Here is a 14,463-nt window from a genome sequence, read left to right as displayed (position 1 = left end):
TTTTTTTTTTTAAAAAAAAAATAAATAAATAAATAAGTAAGTGCCACGTGTCAACATTTGATTGGTCCAAATGGATTTTCGTTAAATCAACTGACATAAGGACTAGTTTGGTCTGTTATCAAAACCACAGAGACTTCCTATGATAAAAATCAAACCCTAGGGGGGAAAAAATAAAACAATGAAACCCCAGGGGTATTTAGTATTTAACCCTTCATTTTATTTAGTTTATGCTTTTTATTTTATATTCAAAAATCATTTATATTTCGGAACTAGGTTAAGATTTAATTAGTTTAGATATAGTTATTTTTTCATAAACATAATTTCCTGTAGGTTCGACTCGCACTTGCAATACTATATTGCAAAACCATTCGTGCACTTACGAGTATATTAAAATTTCACAACAATACTCAACTTCAATCCCATATTCAACTTCTCTTTTTCCTAGAGAGACAAGCTCTACCTTCTCTCTAAAGAGTAGAAGTTTCCTTCCTCCTTGTGGCTCCCCTCCACCTTCTGTTGTTGTTTTGGGGAGAAGGAATTGAGCTTTTTTCCTCTATCCTCCCTTCCCCATTTTCCCTTTCCTTTTCCCCATTTCTTGATTTGTTTTGCCACTCGTTTCTTGCTTTTCTGGTGCCTTCTCTCCCTCTCCAGCAGTGCCACCCCTCCCTTTGTGCCTCATCGCACTTCTATCACTACCGAGTCGCTCCATCCCCCCAAACCTCTGCTCAGCGCCGCCCCTTCCTCGAGACTAACTTAGAGCTCAGATCGTGATCCTTTCAAGCCAGATTTGTCCTTCTTTGTCACTCTCATCCACCAACATGTTGCACCACCACCTTCTTCGGCCTCTGAGTTCTTCACCGATGGCCTAAGCGCCTCCCCACACCCCCGTGTGACTCTCACATGTAGATTGTGACTTTCACGTGCTAGCGCGTGCCTCCCATGTGCCTCTTAGTGGATCAGTGCTCCTCCCACACCGCTACTTCCACCAGTGCTGCTGCTTTTGGGTGTTTTTGTATCTTTTTGTTCTATTTTGTTTTGTTTTCTTGTTATTTCTGTGGGTTATTGTTGTGTTTTTATAGGTTTTGTGGGTTTTAATCTTGTTGTGCCACTATGTTTGGTATTTGTTGGAGAGAGAAATACAAAGGGAATCCAAATGGTATTAGAGTCTAGTTACTTACATAAAATCTCGGAAATGGAGATGATCTTAAGTCCACTTCTAGGCCAAAACTTTAAACTAGTTTAAACTAATGAGTTTGGATCCACTTATATATATATATATTAATTACTCTTTTCTTTATAATTTATCAACATGGGACACAAACCTCACAAATAAATGCACGACAAATCACTCTCTCACTTGTAAGTTTATTTTACATTGATGACACCCCCCTCACACAAGAGTGTCACACGTACTCCAGTACGACACTCTTTTACTAGAGTCAAACAAAACTTGTCAAACTAAGACACTTGTATCAGCAACTGTGGAAACTAACCATGGGCTCTGCTACAAATTGTTGGGGAGAAAAATACAAAGCGAGTTAAAGAAGAGTAAATTAATATACATATTAGGACATCACTTCTAACTCACATATGGCTTTTTTAATCCCATATTGTCTTGGAAGTTGTAGCCGACTCTATTTTCTTCTAGAGCCAGGTTTTGGAATTAGGATCCTCTTCAGTTCATTGGAACTGGAGAATATCCAGTTAGTTATAGTGGAATGATATTTTTGTCCCCTCAAAAAGTGAAAAGATAAAAATTCCCCTAAATTATAACTAATTGGATATTTTCCGGTTTAAATGAACTGGAGAGGAACCTATTCCTATGTTTTAAACTTGCTTCTACCTATTGAGTCCTTTTACTAGAGGGATTTATATTATATTGCAACCGACTTTGATAACTATTAAAGAGATGCTGCATATCTTGAAGTGGGTGGAGAAATATATAGGAACTGCAACTTTCTCACTTTGTGTAGGTGCCTTGCGACACTAAGAGAAAAAGAAAGTTTACACTTATGTTTATTTTTCTTTTTTGTGCGAGAGTGAAATTTAGGTATATTGAGACTGTGGGTTTTAAGTAGTTTTCTCCATATTTTTTTGTACTCTATCTTTTGACAATGAATTTTTTGAAGGTCATCTTCGCCAATGAATGTAAGCTTGTTAAGCCAGACTACTTAAATCTTCGTGTCCTGCGTCATTGATTTATTTTCTACTCTTTTATGCTTATCCTAAATTTTGTTCCATGCATAACAATCTTGCTGTGGAGATTTATGTAATTAGTGAAAACTTTGATGAAGTTTTTATTCAAAGTTTTAAGCTTTTCAACACATAAGTGTAGTATATATACAGCCTTAAACCTAGTGTATCAAAATTAATTACAATACAAGATTTTCCTTAGATACCAAGGAAAATGTTTTCCTTGTTGCACGAGTGTAAAATCTTAATATGATTGAATCCCTTTGATTGGGAGCTGTAGGATCTTTCCATATTGGTTTTGAGAATTTGCACCGCCTTTGACTTTTGAGTAGCTGCACTCAAGCGCACACGGTGTGCGCTTGATCGCGGAACCCGAGAGTATTTGAGTTCTTGCGCTCGATCGCGGAACCAGAGAACACTAACCATGAAATCCGCTAACAATTAGAGCTCTTTTCTCCTCTTCTTCGAATCTAGATGGAAATTTAGTGTCTCTCTTTCAACAGCCTCCTCCTAGTGGATGTTGCAGTTGCCTAAAAGGGTTTGGGTAGGGTTGAATGACATTTCGAGGTTCTTGCCCCGCCCTGTACTCATTTTGTTACTGCTTTGTGCTGGTCATATGGTTTTTAACAGAGATACAAAGGACCGAATAATGTTTTTGGCCCATTTCCTATTACTTTGATGTATTTTATGTAATGTTTTATAGTTTGGAGTTTGTTGTCGAAGAGCCCACCAATTTTTCGGTTTTTTAATCACTTGTAACCATTTTCTTATTTGCATTTTTTTAAAAAAAAAAATTCACATCCTAGTCCAATTCTACTAGTAATGTGGTAGTGCGCATCAACTATTGAATTTTGTCATTTTTTAATAAAGGCTGATTCAAGGCTCTTAGACATTGTCACATCAACTCAGTAGAATATGATAAGTTGATCAGTATGTAACATTACTCTTGAACCAACACTTGTAATAATTAAAATGAATATCAATGACTGATTTTTTATTATTATGTCATTCTAATTGTACAACAATCTATTAAATAGTGCTATTACTCCTTAAAAAAAACCCAAACGTAATTAGCCTTTTTTTTTACTTATGCGTCTCATGAAAAGCACTAATCACTGCCTCAAATTGATTATCCCGGGCCAAAAAAAGGTGGTGCATACGTATAAGTTGCAAGCACATGGAAGAGAAGATTCAAACATCTCTGTTGAAAATATTGCTCCCTGTGATTGATATTTCATTGCTGGTTTGGTTTATTTGTTTGTAGTAATTGTTGTTTCGTACGGTCTACCTTCTGTGGTTTAGACGGTCGTTCTGTAACTCTGTTGCGTTGCTGGGGAGATCTTGTTGTTTTTCTATCGTTTTTTGCTACAAGTGCATTTGTATTCTTTGGTTGATTCAATGATATCATCGAAAAAGACAAGTTGCAAGCACATAAACTTCATATCAAGGATTTCCCTTGTAATTGTCTCTTAAATATTGCTTAGAAAAAATTAAGGAAAAAATACATTTTACTCCCTTAACTATCTATCTATTTGCACTTTGACCTCTAATGTTTAAAATGTGACACTTGACTCCTCAAACTTCTAAATTGTTGCAATTTGATCATTCTGACTCTTTTTTTTTTTTTCCCAAAATACCCCAATTCCAAGTTAAAACAAAAATTAAAAAAAAAAATTGAAAAATTAAGGGGTGTCTGGGCTGAGGTGGCCAAAAGCCACCCTTAGGCCCAATTGGTGTGGCCAGCCACTCATTAATTTTAATTTTTTTTTTTTTTAAACTTGGGATGATGGCATTTTGGAAAAAAAAAAATTAAAATAGTTGAATTGTAACAATTTGAAAGTTTGGGGGGAGTCAAGTGTCACTTTTTAAACATTGAAGATCAAAGTGTAAATGAGTGGATAATTCAAGGGGTTAAATGTATTTACCAAAAAAAAAAAAAAAAAAAAAAGAAAACAAAGCGTCCAAGGAGCCTAGTATTTGGTGTCCAAGTCATGAACTTATGTGCCTTCTAAGAAATAAACTATGTTGATGACAAAAAATTTTTGCGCTCCCCAAGAAACGTATAAACAAAGGGGTCAAGACCAACTCTGAACATCTGGTTCAAACGTGGACAACTTGTGCACTGCCACCAACCCAGTTGCCTTAATATTCATGTGGAGAAGTCTATTCACTAATAATTGATGTTGCCTTGGGTCCATATTTTGAATTGAAATGATTATGGGTTTGGTTAATAAATTTTTTTTTATTTTATTTTTTTTTTTATCGTATTTTCTATTTTTTTTTTGGTTGAAAAGTATTTAATACGATTTAAATTTGAAAGTAATTTTTGAATGTTTTATGTTTGAAGTTATTTGTTTAGGCTTTTAATGTTTTTCTAAAAAGAACAAAAAAAAAAAAAAATCTTAAAATACGTTGCCAAACGAGGTTGCTTGAAGTAAAAAAATGCATCAAATATATGCCCGGGGATTATAGTATGTATTGCCGCGGCTGAACACTCCTCATGAAAATATATGCCCAAGTTGTTTTTAGGGCATCAAATTGCAAGATGCTTTTTATATGAATCTAACTTCTTCAATTTCTCTTTTGACATTTTCTTTTGGTGAATGAAGAGGACATTTTGTTTTGACTTTCAAATCTCAAATCTAAAAGGCATTTGCTTGTTTCAACTAAGAAGGTCGTAGTAAACTCACTTGTCCGTCCTCGGCCGTCACTCAACTTTTTCTAAACTATCTCCCTCTCTCGTAGGTATCCCACATGCCATTATGGTGTATGTAGGTTACATGTTCTGCCGCTTTTTTTTGATCTTTTACAACTAGGGACGGAGTTAGCTTTGAAAATGGACAGGGGCCCATGTCTAAAAAATTTAGCTAGTATGGACACATTAGAATGAAAAAAAAAATAAAAAACATTAACCATAAATTTTTTCTTTTTTTACCTTAGTCAGTTTGGGGGGGGGAGGGGGTTTGGCCCCCCTTCCTCTCATTTCTTTTATCATAGTACCTTTGAAACTCTATGATGACACTCTTTCGTAGAGTATTTTTGGTTTACTAGAATTTTCATATTCAAATTTAAAACTAAAAAATATTTGATCTTGAGGGTTCTTTGCTTTGATCCACAGCCCTAGATGTTGTCTCCTCTATTATTGTATAATTACCTATTAATCTTTCCAGTTCCCTCGTATGAGTTTTCTTTGTTAATACCCACACCATCCACCAATGACCACTACTTCATTATAAGTATTCTCAATAGAATACGTACCAATTATAATTTTGTACGAATTAATAAATTACGTGGCAGAAAGGATACATCAATGTAGCTCATCACTATTTTCAGCACGTGCTTATTGATTCATCAACATAGTTTGGCTACGAAGTCGGCTGAATATTCTTCTTTTGTTTCCCTGGTTTGACCTTGTAACAGTCGGTGGAGAAGAAAAGTCTCAATTATAACCTCAACAACAACACATATATTCAAAAAAAAAAAAAAAAAAAAAAAAGCGCCTCAACAAGTATTTCCTTATTGTGTCCGTGCATATTGTTTGGGCTAATGATTGCAATGTTGTCGGGAGTTGCTGTGATTTGTTGTCATTTTAGGATTTCTTACCTCTTTCCTTTTCTTTCCTAATATGGGCTATCACCTTCTTTATATATATTGGAGTTCTTTGGTATGAGTATCTATTTAATAAAACTTAGCTTCCTTTTTTTTTTTTTTTTTTTTTTTTTTTTTTTTGGATAGAATTAGGGGCGAAATCAGGATCTAAGACAAAAGGATAATTTAATTTTAGATAAACGAACACATAAAAAACATATATTTAGAAAGATTTAAAAAACTTTTAAGGATAGTTGCGTGGGATACTACATTACATTTTTGTGCAATATTCTTTACTTCTATGTTTTCTTTCAATATTATTCACATTTGATCTTAACACCATCATCATTGATTTGTCTAAAAGCACCAAATGCAACATACTAGAATCTTCAACAATTCTTTTTTGATAAAACTCAAAATTTATTTAATTAAATAAATTTTGAATTATTCAACTACGTTGAACTACTTAAACATGTGATTCTATAGTCAAAAGTACTTGCAATCAAGAAAAGAGAGCCCCTACTATGTAATCATTGTATAGAAAGGGTGTTTTGCAACATCCACTTATGTGATGACACATCATCAAGTACATTTTAACAAAATAAGATCAAAACACTTGATAATAGCAAAACCCAAAGCAAACCACTAGCACCGGCCAACAAAACCAAACCTACTGATGCTGGCCAACAAAACCAAATCACCGTGGGTTTGACCCAGACCCACGGTGGGACTAGCCACAACCCACGCTGGGTCTGGCCAGACCTAGGTAGGTCGTGGCCAAACCCCGTTGGGTCTTGGCTAGACCCATGCTGGGTCAAGCCAGAGACCTAGGTGGGTCAGGCCATGACCCACCTGGGTCTCTGGCCACGACCCAAACTAAACCACTGGCACCATCTTTGGCAGGGGTATCATCTCCTGCCCATTTTTTTGCGAAATTCAGCCTCAAAATTATATTCTAATGCCTCAAAACTTTTTTTTTGAATTCAAAACTAAATCTTAAAATGAAAAGTTAATTCTTTAGAGATTTTATCACCCTAAAAGGTTCTACCGGAGAGGGAAGCCGGGCTGGGTCACGGCCAACGTCTCAACAAACCCAGCCGGCTGTGAAGAACCAGAGAAGAAGAAGCTACAAAAAATTTTGGTGAAGAATCATAGAAGAAGAGAGAAGTAGAGAAAGTGAGAGAGAATAGAAAATCAGTGTATTAGGCTGTAGGGTATTTTTGTGCATTTTTTTTTGGCTTTAGGTGATGTAGCTTAATGCTATTGGGTGCAGCAAAACCCTTATTTTATGCACTGACCGCATATGAGGTTTATTCATAAGAAAATTGACAAATGTACAGCAACAATATGAAGGGACAAGGGTAGAGGAAATTTAATTCATCAATGAATTCACATATTCGCTTAGGGAAAAGAAAAAGAAAAAGAAAAGATTTTTCACGTTCCACGATTTTGTATCTCACATGTAACTTTCAATGCCATGAATCCCAAGAGTCACGTCACGTGCCTAGTCACACAATCATAATAAAAAGTGCGAAGTATCTCAAAGGTGTTTTTGGTCATTTTACAAATTATTAGTGTCATTTTGGACTTTCACCTCACCACACCAGTCCTGCACACTTGCGACTTATGAGGATCCCGTCCGGGTTTGCCTTTCCCTTTGCTTGACTGTTTCCCACCCACATTCATAACCCTCCTCTTTTATTCACACAATCGAAGTTCCGAGTTCCATCTGGCGGAGTTGATCCGAGATTATTGACTCGTCATTAACAGCTTAGAAATTAAACCAGCTTCTCTGGCCCTTATTATACTCCTGTCAATGATATTTTGACAAAGAAAATAAAATAAAAATCTCTCTCTCAGAAGTTTTTTAGTTTTTGTTACTATTTAATTTCCAGATTTTTGTTATGGTTTTTGTTTTTTACTTCTTCAAGCGCTGGAGGGTTTGGTGAGTTTGGTTTCTTTGCTGATATAAAAGCATATTTGTGCCTGCTTTGAGAAAGAATAATCTTCCTCCAGCCACCTTATCTCTCTTTTCCCTCTCACTCTCTTATCTCTGTCTCTCTTCATGTTCTCCTCTTGAAGAACCAAGTTTTGGGTTTTTCTCAAGGACCTTAGAGAGACATGGAGGCTGTTCTAAAGGCAAAAGGGCTTCTTTCTCTACCCACAAACCCCAAAGCCAGGGTTTTTTCCTCATCACAGGGCTTGAAACATAGATTTCTAACCCCTAAACCTAAAACATTTGGGGGGTTTTCTCTATCATCAAATGGGTTCCAAAAACTCAATGGGTTTGTCTCAAAAACTCATGGGTTTGGCCAAAAAGGGGGGAACTTGTTTGTCTGCAGGGCTGAGGCTGCGGCGGCAGCTGATGGGCAGCCACTGTTTGGTGAGACAGAAATTGAGAAGCCGAAGCTTTTGGGTATTGAGGTTACGACGTTTAAGAAGATTGTACCGCTTGGGTTGATGTTCTTTTGTATTCTTTTCAACTATACAATCCTAAGGGACACAAAGGATGTATTGGTTGTGACAGCCAAAGGGAGTAGTGCAGAGATTATACCATTTCTGAAAACGTGGGTGAACTTGCCCATGGCTATTGGGTTCATGTTGTTGTACACCAAATTGGCTAACGTATTGTCTAAGCAGGCTCTCTTCTATTCTGTTATTCTCCCCTTTATCGCCTTCTTTGGGGCATTTGGGTTTTTCCTGTATCCTCTCAGCAGTTATATCCATCCTGAGGCGTTTGCTGATAAGCTTCTCGGGATACTTGGCCCAAGGTTCCTTGGTCCCCTTGCTATTATGAGGATCTGGAGCTTCTGTTTGTTCTATGTCATGGCTGAACTTTGGGGTAGTGTGGTGATTTCAGTTCTGTTTTGGGGCTTTGCCAATCAGGTAATTAATTGTCTCACCAAGTGTACTTTTTAAATAATCTGTCTGCCTGATTATTATTTATTTATTTTTTAATATTATGCTTTTAGATTTTGATGTCAGAACTTAGTTGTTTGGTATCTTATTTTCTTACATACAATTGATGGTATCTTCTGTTACAGCTTCCTAATTAATTCTTTTCTACAGGCTGCTCAAACACTAAACATATCTGTCTATTGTGTGATATGGAATTTCAACTTATTTGGATCGTTATTTCATTTTATTTTTTTCAGCTACCTGTTTCATTAGGTTATTAAGCTGTCTTATGTTTTTCCATATACTTCTTTGGGGGTTGGTTTATGCTTTGTGATTTCCGAATATACTGATCTTTGCTCAGGAAAAAAGAAAGAAAAGAATTTCAGTATCTTTAAATGGATGCGTTTCAGATTGGGAATTTTCACTATATAATACTATTAGGTTTTCCTCACGAGTTGGCTACTCAGAGTAGGAAGGAAACTGCCCAATTATGCTCTGCGTTTGAAATGAAGGCCTCATATTCAATAATTATCTTTGGATGAATGATTTTATCCAACTGATTTATTTTATTTTATTTTATATATATATATATATATATATATATATATATATATATATTTTTTTTTTATTTTTTTTTAAAATTTTCATCTGGCATCGGATAGCTAATTTCTTCCTGCCTTGGACATGGCTAGTTTCTTTGAATGTATAGGATGCATGAAGGCTGGAATAACATTATAAATTAGGATATCATATGTTGCATGAATTTGAAGTTTGCTTGATATGGTAGGCTTGATGATAATATTTTCTTGCTGAAATTTCTGCCCCTATTTGATGTCTTCCTAAATGAGACTATGATTGGTGCAGTAGTGGGGAGTGCCTAGTTCTGCTCCAAGATTGGTATCTTTAATAGAAAAAGACATGGTCTTTTTTTTTTTTTTTTTTTAAAATTTTTATTTTTATTTTTATTTTTATGTGTTATGGCTCTCTGTAATATTTATTGTAGCTGAACTGGACATGAACAAACTTTGGTGCTGAAAGTGTTGGCTTCCAAGTTATCTCTCATTGTTCGTATCAGTCCTGGGAACTGATTATGCATTTGTTAAGAAACAGAAGTAATTTTGGGACACAAAATGTGGAAATACCCTCTGCAATGTTATGTGATTAATGCTTTTGAACCATACTTAATTGGTATCTAAGTTATTATCACCTATATATTTTCACGGAGTTATCAGGAAAAATTGATTGTTTTATGCACATTATTTTGAGGTTTTATTTTTTTGAAGATAATTATGTATGACATTGATCTGTTTATGGACATATCACGGTGCTGCTCTTCTTTTACAACTCTTGCTTATGTAATGATTTCCTTCTAAATTTAAAAGGATAAGGGAAAAGATGTGCATGCATTCTACACACACTATAATTGGTAGACATATTAAGGGAGGGAAAGACCAACAAATGACCAATTCGCTCACAGAAATATTTGTCTATTTAAGCATTTTTCCCATAAAATCCTTGTTCCCAATTGCCTTCTCATAAAGGACCTGTTACTTCTTTGTGCAACAAATGACAAGCATTTTTTTTTTCTCACTGTACGTTCCATTTCCATATACTCTTAATTGTCTTAAAATAACAAGCATTTCCTATTCCCACTGAATATGTCTTTCCCGATATTATTAGCTGGCGGTTTTAAGAATTAAGGTAAACAAGCTGATGGACATTGGAAATTTTGGAGGTTGACTCAAATATTCCACGGTACTCTTACAGTTGGTGATAAAGCGGTTGCTTACAGGCAGCTGCTTTGTCTGTGGGTGCAAATTGTATAGTCCATGCACATTCTGGAGCATGTGAAAGGGACTAGGTAGAAAAAGACCTAGCAGTTTGCCCTATAAACATAACTGCTTCTGTTTTATAAGGCAAGCATGACCTAAATATTACTGGTATGTATGATTCTGTCTAGTAATTTGTGAAACAGAAAAATCATAGCTGAGTTTGGACAGTCTCAGATGGTTGCTGAATTGTGACTCTCTCTCTCTCTGAAAAACTGAAATAAAAATATATTCAGCAAAAAGGCTGAAACAGGAAGAGGTTCAATCTTACAACTACATTCAAATCTTCATAAATCTTCTCATCTTACTATATCTTTTTTTAGCAATTAAAGAAAGTCTGATGTTGATTACTTCTTTATATGATTAGTCTTTGACAATTTCATATGAATTCCATTGCATTGTGTATATATATATTTTTTCTACATGTTAGTTGTAAAGGTCTCTGTCTTCAGTCAATCTCTAATCTGTTGCAGGCATTTTGTGCAGATAACTACTGTTGATGAAGCAAAAAAATTTTATCCCCTGTTCGGTCTCGGGGCAAATATTGCTCTTATATTCTCAGGTCGAACAGTGAAGTATTTCTCACAAATGAGGCAAAATTTGGGCCCTGGTGTTGATGGTTGGGCCGTCTCCCTAAAAGGAATGATGAGTATTGTGGTGTTGTTGGGCGTTGCAATCTGTTTCCTCTACTGGTGGGTGAACAATTATGTTCCTCTTCCAACCCGTAGTAAGAAGAAGAAGGTAATAATCTTCTGCAAGGAATCCCCTGTTGTTTAGCTGTTGATCCCTTCTCTATCTAAATCTGTTTGTTTGGTAAACTTTTATATTTGCCCGATTTCTGTTTATTCCTTTACTTTTGCTTAACATGACAGTCTTTCTTAATGAAGGAACTGAAAAGCTGGGAAATTACTAGAATATGATGTGTCACTGTCTTATTTGCAAATCAACTTTGTTTACTAATAAGCTAGATTTTGAGTATATATGTGTGAATCTAAAATGATTAAGTCCCACATTAGAAAGATTTCACAAATGTGAGTGGCTAATGTAGCATAGATAGGCCCAAACTTTTGGGTTTAGTGAGGTCCCAATATGCTATATTATGGTCTCATTAGAACCCGTTCCAAGGTGTCAATCTTCCTAACAACTAGTTAGAGCTTATGCTGGTTTGCAGTTTGGTGGATTATAGTGGTCTCTTTTGTGGTTAGAACAGGGATAGTGTGCATGGCATGAATGAGGGGTCCCTAAAGGAAGGGAAAAGGTGCATAATACAGGCAATCTCACATAGCTCTCACATAGCTTACAAGTGGTCCTGGAGATAGCCCATAAGATTAATAAAGCTTCTGTTTGAGGGAGAGTGTAACAATGTGGTTATAGACTAGTGCGTGAGAAGAGATTCTTGAGCATACATGTATAAATGTAAAATGGTTGAGTCTCACATTGGAAAGACGCCACAAGTGTATATAACACAGTTAGAAATTTTGGGTTAAGTGGTATTTTAAAATGCTATGGTGTCACTAGAACTCTTCCCAAAGTCTCAATTACCCTAACACTAGCTTTAATAATGCCCCATTTTGTTTTCTTTTTTTTTTTTTGTTTTCCATTTGCCCCATAATTTGTTAAACATGGGAATCTTAATATAGAAAAAGCTATCTATATTTGTTAAACATGGATCATAACTGTTCTAATATGAATTTAAACACTTGTCTAGATGCACGTGAGCACACAGACACTCAGAGTTCTAATGCATGTGTAGACTAAATGGATCACTCGTGTTATACAGTTTTTCGACTTTCTTTGTTGCAGGAAACGCCCAAAATGGGTACGATGGAGAGCTTGAAATTCTTGGTTTCTTCAAGATACATTAGGGATCTTGCCACTTTGGTGGTTGCATATGGTATTAGCATCAACCTTGTTGAGGTTACATGGAAATCTAAGCTGAAAGCTCAGGTAAACTAACGATGCATTGTCCCAATTGTGATCTCTCAATTGTTTATTGGTTAATGAGTCTCTGACTTTCTAAATTGTGCAGTTTCCAAGCCCGAATGAGTACTCTTCCTTTATGGGTGACTTCTCAACTTCCACTGGAATAGCAACTTTCACGATGATGCTGCTGAGCCAATATATATTTAACAAATATGGTTGGGGAGTTGCTGCCAAGATCACACCCACAGTCCTGCTTCTGACAGGAGTCGGTTTCTTTTCTCTGATATTATTCGGGGATCCATTTGCCCCTGCTCTTATGAAGTTTGGGATGACTCCTCTTCTTGCAGCTGTGTATGTGGGTGCCTTGCAAAACATTTTCAGCAAGAGTGCCAAGTACAGCTTATTTGACCCTTGCAAAGAGATGGCCTATATTCCCTTAGATGAGGAAACCAAGGTTTGGACACTTTTGTCGCTATTCAGGGTTCTTAAATCTTAATAATGATCTAGATTGGTTTCAGTGATGTTTGAAAATATGAAAATTATAACTGTCGTAATAGCTTAGTTTTACGAATAAGAAAAGGGAAAAACTGTAAATTTTTATCCCCGACATGGAGATGTCAACAGTTCAGAAATTTCTCTAGAACTTTGAATATATAATTTTTCAATTTTTGAGAAGTCATAACATTTTACTTCAACATCAATTCAGTAATATTCTTCTTCTCCTGAGGCCAGCTGTGTTTACTTTGCCTATTTATTGCTTGCTTTTTTAGGTTAAAGGGAAGGCAGCCATTGATGTTGTCTGCAACCCATTGGGGAAGTCTGGTGGTGCTCTGATTCAGCAGTTTATGATCTTAACCTTCGGGTCACTCGCGAATTCAACTCCTTACCTTGGAGGGATACTTTTGGTGATCGTCATTGCTTGGTTAGCAGCAGCCAAGTCTTTGGATACCCAGTTTACTGCATTGCGTCAGGAGGAAGAGCTGGAGAAGGAGATGGAAAGAGCGGCCGTCAAGATCCCAGTAGTGGCTGAAAACGCAACCGGGAATGGCTCTCTTGCAAGTGGCTCAGCGATGAATCCAATGGCCGGTGACTCCACATCCGAGACCTCAACCTCGCAAAATATTTAATAAGTTCTCTTCCGTCAGGTTGCTGAACAGGAAGATTTTAAGTGGAGCAGATGAGAACCAGTGTTAGGTGAATCATTGGTTGTAGAAGATTACTCTACATATAAAATAAGTATGTTACTGCATGTTTTTGACGTCCAGTTTTCCATATATAATGGGCTTTAAAATCTGTTTAGGTTATAAGTTTCTCCACTTGGGTAGAATTTGTTTGGAACTATATTGATGAAAGCTACTTTCCTTCTAGTTTGGTATTTTTTCGAAAACTTGTTGCTGCAAATGTATAATGGATGATAGCTTGCACCGGGGGTTACTTTCCCTCTCAATAATGTCAAATATCATGTACACCGTTAGATCTACAAACTTCAAATCTTCTTCTTTAACTGTCAATATATATGCACACTTTTCTGGCTTCCTCAGATGCCTGTGCTACGTGCCTTGCTACATGCTCAGTCCATTAGACGAGTGGCATTAACTGGCACTGAATCAGGATGATTAAAGTTCAGGAATCATGACCCATGTCTACTCTGAGCTGCAATTGTTTGTTGTTTGTAGCAAAACAAACAAAATCGAAGTTCACATGTTGGTCCTGTAGCACGCATACACACAATTTTGGCATTTGCATGCGGTATCCCATCTCCTTCCCATCATTCGTACATTTATGGACAGTAAATTACATTTTTATTAAAAAAACAACCATCACGTATACATTTCTGTATGATTTTGAGGATCAAAGGGAAAGTGATTGTTCTTTTTGCTGGTAAAAGGAAAGTAGATGGGATAATGGCTTATTAATTTACACCCACAAAAGATTATCAAAACATCATCCAAGATAGTTTTCTAGGCCTGCTCACAATTGCAATTTGCTTGGGTTGGGAAAAAAATCTAGAGAGAGAGAGAAAGATGACAAG

General features: G+C 36.2%; 1 protein-coding gene across 1 annotated transcript; it reads left to right on the top strand.

Annotated features, from left to right (window-relative positions):
- The first annotated feature begins 7,417 nt into the window (after positions 1-7,417).
- Positions 7,418-13,915, top strand: LOC132186442 (plastidic ATP/ADP-transporter-like). Its single transcript, XM_059600419.1, has 5 exons — positions 7,418-8,667; positions 10,995-11,249; positions 12,312-12,455; positions 12,538-12,885; positions 13,202-13,915. The coding sequence occupies exons 1-5, from the start codon at positions 7,903-7,905 to the stop codon at positions 13,556-13,558; spliced, it is 1,869 nt and encodes a 622-aa protein (XP_059456402.1). The 5' UTR covers positions 7,418-7,902; the 3' UTR covers positions 13,559-13,915.
- The last annotated feature ends 548 nt before the right edge of the window (positions 13,916-14,463 follow it).

The sequence above is a fragment of the Corylus avellana genome, chromosome ca7 (genome assembly GCF_901000735.1).
Source record: "Corylus avellana chromosome ca7, CavTom2PMs-1.0".
Classification (NCBI taxonomy): Eukaryota; Viridiplantae; Streptophyta; class Magnoliopsida; order Fagales; family Betulaceae; genus Corylus; species Corylus avellana.
Note: the sequence above shows the minus strand (reverse complement) of the source record. Positions and strands in the feature narration are given on the sequence as shown.

Excerpts from the sequence above, each read along its gene's own strand:
- LOC132186442 (XM_059600419.1), top strand. The coding sequence starts at position 7,903 with ATGGAGGCTGTTCTAAAGGCAAAAGGGCTTCTTTCTCTACCCACAAAC. Across the intron at positions 11,250-12,311 it reads CCCGTAGTAAGAAGAAGAAG|GAAACGCCCAAAATGGGTAC; the intron begins GTAATAATCTTC and ends TCTTTGTTGCAG. Across the intron at positions 12,886-13,201 it reads CCTTAGATGAGGAAACCAAG|GTTAAAGGGAAGGCAGCCAT; the intron begins GTTTGGACACTT and ends TTGCTTTTTTAG.